We start from the raw sequence: 8,426 nt of genomic DNA, 5'->3' as shown, positions 1-8,426 counted from the left end.
CGCAGTCTTTGGTTCACTGCGTGGATCCTCCTCTCCCTCCTCAGCCCATAGCCCGAGACTGGGAGCATTGACGAAAACACCACCTGAGCTCCCAGACCCCTAAGCCCCGCTCCCAACTCCCTGGAGCGCCTCATGACCTGGCTGGTCATATATTCACATTGTTTAAATTCATTTTAGGAGAGCATCTCTTATTATAATTGCTGAAATATGCGAAGGCAGTTTCTTGGAGTTATGAAGAGTTATGGTAGGAAATGGGTCACCTGGAAAACAGGCAGTACTAACCCTCAAATAGCAGCAAACTGTTTCCATATGTTTTGTAAAGGATCAATTCATTTAATCGTTTACTGTGGAAGAGTGTTCTTTTCCCATATATTTTTTTTATCCTATTTTTTCTCCAGTTTTTGCATTCCAAAAGCCTTGCCACTCTCCTTTTGGTCCCATGTTTTCCTTTTACTCCTTTTTCCACGCAACCTTTACCCTCCCCTGCTAATAGCTTAGAGATTTGTATTGCCTTCAAAAACAAGACAGAAGATACCCCATAATGTCCATGGAACTCCTTGTGGTAGGGATGGGAGGAAGTGAAATTTAAGCTCCTCTTGGGAATAGCGCCTGACCTTAAGTCCATCAGAGTCACTGGCTGTTTTTCCCTCTTTCTCGTAAAATACAAGGACCCTATCTCAACATTGCAGCTAAGCTACCGAGGCGCCATAGCTAGATTCTTGAAACAGGCTGCTTGCAGACATTAAAAATACTCAAAAAAATGAGCTTGACTGGAAGCAGCAACACAATCCTTTGACCCGGCTCCACGATGGCTATATAGATTGGGTGCCTCAGTAGGGCTTTTTGGCACTTTTATTTAAAGCTGAGTCAATCGGGTATTAGATAAAAGCTCCAAAAAGCCCCACTAACGTGCCCTATATATACAGATGTTGGGTGAGCTGGGTCCAGTTGTCTCTTCTGGGCATGCACTGGGCTCGGCCAGGGACATGCTGAGTTTAAAGTAGGCGTGTTTTGGGGTTTTTTTCCAACATCTTCAAGAAACCATCACTATTATCAAAGCATGAATCTGAATTTCACATTAGCTCTTTCTGAAAAGGACAACTGAAGCTACTGACCTGTTAATACACAGAGATTTTTCTTTGTCTTCCCACCAACATCTTTGCTTTTTTTTCTTTAATTCAGCTTGAAACTGTTTGTGAAGATCCAACCAACTCAGAGCCATTGATTCTCTTTGATGTGATGACCTCTGTTATTGAGCCAGTTGGTGACCATTTTTTATTCTACCGTACCCTTGTAATTACAGTACTTTGTCATACACATAAGATAGCATGGTTAAGCTGGATATTAAGATGCTTGCCCATACGTTTTCAAAGTATGCACAATGGTTTTTCTGTGCAATTGCCAGCTAAACAGCTGCTGAAACCTGCTTGCCACTTCATAAAATGGATTTCCAGGTCCTAACCTGAAGAAGGCTTTTGATTTTTTTTTTTTTTAAATTCAAAACTTAAAAAAACCCTATCAAACCTGAATATTTTTAAAGCCCTTTTGAGAATTTTCAGCTGGCATACAGTCCCTTGAGACATGTGTACGCTGTGCCAAACTTTGCTAGGGAGTGCTGCTTTGAAAGCATGCCCTGCCCACTCATTCCTAGTCTGCATGTGGTGCATACTTGAAAAAAGCCATATTCCTGCCATCAGAATGACAGTGGATGCTCACTTAGAAGCAACTACATTATTTTTTTTGGCATTCGGAATGCCCGGAGTGGGAGTGTGTGTATGTTTTCACAGCAGTGCTCCCTAGGAAGGTCTGGCACAGTGCAGACGTGCCCCCAGGCACCATCACACGCTGACAACCTGTCATGAGTTACAAAAGTCCCAAGGCCGCTCTATCTAACTTCAGGAGTAAGGAGCTCTAATTGGATCCCTGATGGCCCTTTCCACATCTCTTACACCAAGCATAACTTCGTGCAGGAGAGACTATATATTTACATGTAACCATTTTAAATATGGGAATATGTGTGTGTATTTATTGTGTTGGCTTGTAGAATAGATCAGTTTTCTTTCTTTCTCTGGTAAGAAGACATCAGCTGAGGAGGTGCCTGATAAATCTGCTCTGACGCAAGCTGCAAATAGTGATGACAAGCAAGGTACTGGAATCAAAGTATCTTGCCTTTTTCCTTTATTGGTTATGTTTTAAATGTAGATGGACATTTTATGTTTGCTAACATAATCTGTGGACATGTCCTGTTGCTGATTCAGTCATGCGTTACCGCACATCTTAAAGACTTGTAACAACAACAAACAAAACCCAAATTGGTAGAATTATTTTAAAATTTGCCCTAGTATTGTGACCCTTGGGAAGCTTTAGCCTGCCTGTTCCAACAGTAGTCAACCTGCAGTCACAATTCTTGGAAACCCAGGTTCCTCAACAGTTTATCAGATAAGCTGGAAGGAAACCCATCTGTGACTTTAAAGAAGTTTGCAGAAACCAATATGTTTCCGTGAAAAGTTTCAGCTGCAGTGAATCAGGATTTTCAAGTGAAATCATGTTTCATCAAAAAATTCCCAACGAGCTCTAGTAAAGATGGTAGGACATGTACTATCAAGGTAATAAAATAACCAATGATGATTTAATATGCATCCCAGAAAAGTCCGTTTTTTTTTAAGTGTAGATCCATCTCTGACTGCAGATCTACTGCTCATTTTTTGTAGCCCCATAAAAAGATGAGGTTTTGTCATATAATACTTACAAATTAATGGACATATGCCTATGGAAAAGGTTCTGTTTGTTACCAAAGCATGGTTTCAAGTATAGCTGCTGTGCTTGTTCCTATTTTATAACAAAATCAAAACAGAAGAGCTCCTCCAGTTGCTGTTTTGAAAAACAACTTCTAAGGAATCGGGAGGCAGGGCATTGCATTTGAGAATGCAGACATAAATTCCTTAGATTTCCATAACGATGCATCTGGGGAATCGGACTTTATCCACGTAATGTCCATTTACTTAGCATACAAGGAGGTGAACTGAGTTTTACCAAAATATACCTCCTGCATTTGATGACAAAAAGCTGTCTTCCACCAAAGTATTGGTGGAAGACAGATGTTGAGGTCTCAACCTGTTCTAGAGGAATAAACACGGGGTGCCGACAGATGTAGAAACCTCTGCCCAGCGCTGTATTGAAAGAGGAGTTGTGTCAGTTTGACTCAGCTCCCCAGTGTATGCTTATGTGCTTCAGCTGGGCTTTTTGGCACTTTTATCTAACAGCTGATTGAACCAACAACTTTGGCTTAAGCTGATTGAATCAGCTATTAGGTAAAAGCACCAAAAAGTCTAGCTGAAGCACATGAGCTGTACAGATGCTGGCTGAGCTGGGTCAACCCGCTGTGATGCCTCTTTTGGGCATTGTACTGTGCTCAGTAACGGGCCACACAGCTGCAAGTAAGGCACTGTTTGTTTAGGGTTTTTCCCACATCTGTAAGCCTGCAAGGAATCAGAAACTGGAATTCTGATCCATCAGTGACTCACCATGTGTCAAAAGGCAGGTAAGTGGCTTAAGTCCAAGTTGTTTAAAGTAATTCCAAATGTTGAGCATGCTCAGCTTTAAGGTTTCCATCATGGAATTGATAAGCTTGAACAATTGAAGTTGCTAACTGCTGAGTTTTAACAACCTCCCATTCTCTGGATTTGAGAGGACTTCATCCTTTTGAAAATTATGTCCTTGCTGGCTCAGTTAGGATACCCAAATACAGTGCTTACTTGCCAACCTTGACCCAAACCACTTGGCTCCTTTTTTTTTCTTCTTTTCTGTTTTAAATAAAGGAAATAGTCACTTCCCAAGCTGTTAAGAGAATATATAAGCTAATGGACTATATAAGCTAATTATTTTAAGTATCTGAAAGGTTATGTGACCATCAAGTATTAATAGGATTTTAATCAAAGCTTGAAAATTTAGACAGTTAAATTCTCTGGTACATAATTTAATTTAAAATAACTCTTTAATGTTTTATTTTTTTAATTAAGCCTTGAATATAAGCACTACTGTCAAAACAATACCAAAGGAATTTCAACACTTGGCTATCAAAACAGGTAAGAAGAGAAGATACTTCTATCTTTTCCTTAAAGAATTTACCGTTCTGATTTTTGTAGTATGTAATCCAAATCTTGTTTTATTTGACTTCAAGTGCTTTTTTGCTTCACTCCAGCAGTAATGTTTAATAATGAAATTATTTTAACCTGAAAGGTTAAAGACCATATATTTGCAAAATTTGTCCCACTTAATTTTTTAACTTGTCAAAAATGTTCAGTTTCTTTACCTCTCCTTTTATTTCTTTTAAATTTCTTCTAAAGATTTTTTTCTGAAGAATTATTGATGGTTGTCCTTCCCAGACACAGAATAAATTTTATATCTTACCTGTAATTAGAGGGGACTGGATAGGCACCTGGCTGGGGTCCTATGACCCCTGCCAGCACCAGTGCTCATTCCTGCCCATGGCAGGGGGTCGGACTAGATGATCTGTCTAGGTCCCTTCTGACTCATTGATTCTGTGTTTCTATACCTGGAAGTGGCCTTATTTTCTGAAGAGCTAAGGATCCATAATCCTGGAGGAAGCTAATGTACATTGCGGAGAGATGTCATCTCGAAACTCTGGCCTCTGACAAGAATTGTGGCTGTAGAGCAGTGACTCCTTAGTCCATGCTGTAGTTCTTCCATTGTAAACCTATAATTTATTTTTCTTTTTTCTGTTTAGCCCCAGTCTGGCACCGCCCCCTCCACTCCCATCCCCCCCCAATTTTAGGAAGTTCTGAAATGGTGCATCTCAATGCTGCCATTTCCCAGTTTTTTTTCCCTTTGTTCTCTCCCATACATTTGGCAGTCTCATGATTTTCTGTCTTTGGCTCCTGCCCTTTAGTGGTTGCTTTGTCTCCTACACCTGCACTTTCCTGTAAGAAGAAGAATTAGTGGCAGAATAGAGCCTTCAGTGCTCCCATCCCTGTCCTTGGATTGTAGATTTTCATTTGAACAATGGACAAGTTGGAAGAACAACTGTCACTACCCCCCTGCCCCAACACTTGTCCTTTGGCCACTGCCATTCTGCTTTATTCCCTTAAATTCTTGGCAGAAATGTGGAATGGGGCTGCTTATATTGCTCTTTTGGTGATAGTTATTTATTCCACCCAAAAAAGTTAGAGGCAGAATGTACGTTTCCAGTCCCAACTTCACAAGGTAAAAGGCAGAAGTAAGAAACCTGGCCATGCACTCTCAATCCCTTTCACCTTCTCTGCCACACCCTTTTTTCTCTCTGTTTTCTTTACAATCGACTGCCTGTCAGCTCCTTTGCACCTCATGCGGGGATTCCTTTGAACACTGAGAACATATCCAGACATGCAGGAACATGTAGTTTGTGGTGTTGCAAACTGCACACGGCAAATGTTAAAATGTACCCTGCGATGCATATTTGAAGAGCAGGGCCAAAAATTTTGCTACTGAAACTTCCTGGTAGGAAAAAAAAAAGACACAAAAAGTGGTGCAAAACACATTAAAATAGCATGCACCGGGACAAACGTGGAGATGGGGGAGCAGGCAGGCAGAGTCCCTGCACTAGGGTGTGTTGTACTGTTGAGACACGTGATGCCCTGGGGCTGCTGCATATAGCCCATGGCTTCTTGCTCCTCTGTCTCAAGGCACACTGCACCCCAGTCAGCTGCTCTGCAGGTGGCTGGGATTCAGTGTGCCTCAGCGCAGGGGCTGCATGTGCCTTCACAGCAGAGCCCCCTCACTGAGGCACCTGGACATGGAAGCAGCCAACCCAGGGCTGCCTGCTCCCCAGTCTTGAGGCATGGAGTAGCTGGCTGGGGCACAGTATACCTCAGCTTGGGGGCTCCGCAGCATGCGGAGGCAGGGGAGCAGGCAGTCCCCGTCTCTGTGTAATGCGTCCTGGCCAGCTAGCTGCACACTGATGTGCCCTGTGCCCCACCCAGCCCTCCTGCCCTGCAGCACATGGAGCCCATCCGAGAGCCAGGAGGTAGGCACTGCCCATGACAAGGGGCATGTATAGAGGCATGTACTGCAGCACAAAGTTGTGGCACAAATTTGTGCCATTACTGTTTGAGCCACTGCAAGTGCATACCTCTGCTCATTTGGATAAGAGAGGAGGTCAGCATTGTATACCTAGACTTCCAAAAGGCCTTTGATCTGGTATCCCATGATATTAACACAGGAAAATTGGAATATTGCAAGCTTAACTGCTCGACAGTTAGGTGGGTAGGGAGCTGGTTGTGGGGTAGGACCTAGAGATTCCTAATGAATGGATCTGTGTCTTCCTGGCAAGAAGTGGCCAGTGGTGTCCCTCAGGGGTCTGTGTTTTTCAACATCTTTATCAATGGTTTGGATGTGCCAGTGAAGAGCTCACTGGCCAAGTTTGCAGGCGACACCAAGGTATGGGGAAGTGTGGTCACACTTGAAAATAGACTGCAGATACAGGTGGACCTAGACAGGCTGGCAAGGTGAGCAGATCGGAACCAGATGAAGGTCAACATTGAGAAGTGTAAAGTGCTCTATCTGGGGATGAACAACCCCCAACATACTTACAGGCGTGGTGGTGCTGTTTCAGACTCAACACTAGGAAAAATTTGTTCACAGTTAGGGTGTCCAGACTGTGGAATAAACTCCCTCCAGAGGTGGTACAATCACCACCTGGAAATTTGTCCTGGAAATCTTCAAGAGGAGTCTGGACAGTCACCTTGCTGAGGTCACCTGACCCCAGTTGTCTTTCCTGCCTAGTGCAGGGGGGCTGGACCTGGTGATCTTGCAAGGTCCCTTCCAACACCTTACAGTTTGTGAATCTATGGAAGCAGCCCAAGAGGCCAAATAAATTGGTTGATATTAAAAAAGAAAAAAAAAAGAGCAGGTTCCAAATATCAGAGAAAAATACTAGATGATCAGTTGGACTGTGGTATAATTTGCCTAGGAGTTGATGGCAAATCATCCCGTGAATTCATTTGAAGGAGGGATGGATGAATGGATAGACAAATACCTTGGGAGGAGTATAAGAATATTACTTGGACATGCAGGGATGACGTCAGGAAGGCCAAAGCACAATTGGAGTTGCAGCTAGCAGGGGGTATGAAGGGTAACAAGAAAAGTTTCTATGAGTATGTTAGCAACAAGAGGAAGGTCAGGGAAAATGTGGGTACCTTACTGAGTAGGAGAAGCATCCTAGTGACAGATGATGTGGAAAAGACTGAAGTACTCAATGCCTTTTTTTACTTTAGTCTTCACAGGCAAGGTCAGCTCCCAGTCTACTGCACCTGGCAGCACAGTATGGGGAGAGGTGAGCAGCCCTCAGTGGTGAAAGAACAGATTAGGGACTATTTAGAAAAGCTGAATGTGCACAAGTCCATGGGGCTGGATGCAGTACATCCAAGGGTGCTGAGGGAGTTGGCTGATGTGATCACAGAGTCGTTGGCTGTTATCTCTGAAAACTTGTGGTTATAGAGGGAGGTCCCGGACAATTGGAAAAGGACAAATATAGTGTCCATCTTTAGGAAAGGGAAGAAGGATGAAACTACAAACCAGTCAGCCTTACCTCAGTCTCCAAAAAAATCATGGAGCAGATCCTCAAAGAATCCATTTCTAAGCACTTAGAGGAGAAGAAAAAGGTGATTAGGAACAGCTGGCATGGATTCACCAATGCCTGACCTACTTGATCGCCTTTTACGATAAGATGACTGGTTTTGTGGATGTGGAGAAAACAGAGGACGTAATATATCTTGACTGTAGCAAGTCTTTTGATACCATCTCCCACAGCATTTTTGCAAGCAAGCTGAGGAAGTAGGGTTGGATGAATGGACTGTAAGGTGGATAGAAAGCTGGCTGGATTGTCAGGATCAACAGGTACTAATCAGTGGCTCAATGTCTAGTTGGCAACCCGTATCAAGTGGCCCCAGGGGTCAGTCCTGGGGCCAGTTTGGTTTATTATCTTCATCAACAGTCTAGAAGATGGCACAGAGTGCACCCTCAGCAAATTTGAAGATGACACCAAGCTGGGGGGAGTAGTAAATATGCTGGAGGGGAGAAATAAGATTCAGAGAGGGACCTAGACAAATTAGGATATTGGCTCAAAATTAGAGGTGCACCAATACTTTGGTCCGATATCGGATCAGCACCGATATAAAGAAAATTGTCTGTATCGGAAATCGGCCTGATGTGATAAATGGCCCATGCATGTGCATGGCTGCAGCGTAGCATGTAGGCAGTGAGGAGCACAGCCAACAACATGGAAGGCTGTGTACTGGTAATTTTAGTGTGGTAGAAGGCGAGGGGGAAGGGGAGAGGGAAGGGGTGCGGGGGGGGCAGTTCAAAGCCCCTGCAGTGAGGAAGGAATGGAGTAGGGGGTGCCCAGCTTAGGCGGGGGAAGGGGGCGCGCA

At 43.6% G+C, this 8,426-nt stretch overlaps 1 protein-coding gene across 12 annotated transcripts in view; it reads left to right on the top strand.

The window, feature by feature from the left end:
- The window catches only part of REPS2 (RALBP1 associated Eps domain containing 2), a 152,470-nt gene that overhangs the window by 82,301 nt on the left and 61,743 nt on the right, over nt 1–8,426 (top strand). For 11 of the 12 annotated variants that reach the window (XM_019529256.1, XM_019529265.1, XM_019529266.1 and 8 more), the window contains 3 exons: nt 1,183–1,260; nt 2,077–2,146; nt 4,020–4,085. In XM_019529256.1, the coding sequence (XP_019384801.1) occupies nt 1,183–1,260; nt 2,077–2,146; nt 4,020–4,085 (214 nt within the window). The remainder of the gene's footprint in view (nt 1–1,182; nt 1,261–2,076; nt 2,147–4,019; nt 4,086–8,426) is intronic. The other variant, XM_019529254.1, reaches the window with a different exon arrangement.

The sequence above is a fragment of the Crocodylus porosus genome, unplaced genomic scaffold (genome assembly GCF_001723895.1).
Source record: "Crocodylus porosus isolate Cpor-Errol unplaced genomic scaffold, CroPor_comp1, whole genome shotgun sequence".
Classification (NCBI taxonomy): Eukaryota; Metazoa; Chordata; order Crocodylia; family Crocodylidae; genus Crocodylus; species Crocodylus porosus.
Note: the sequence above shows the minus strand (reverse complement) of the source record. Positions and strands in the feature narration are given on the sequence as shown.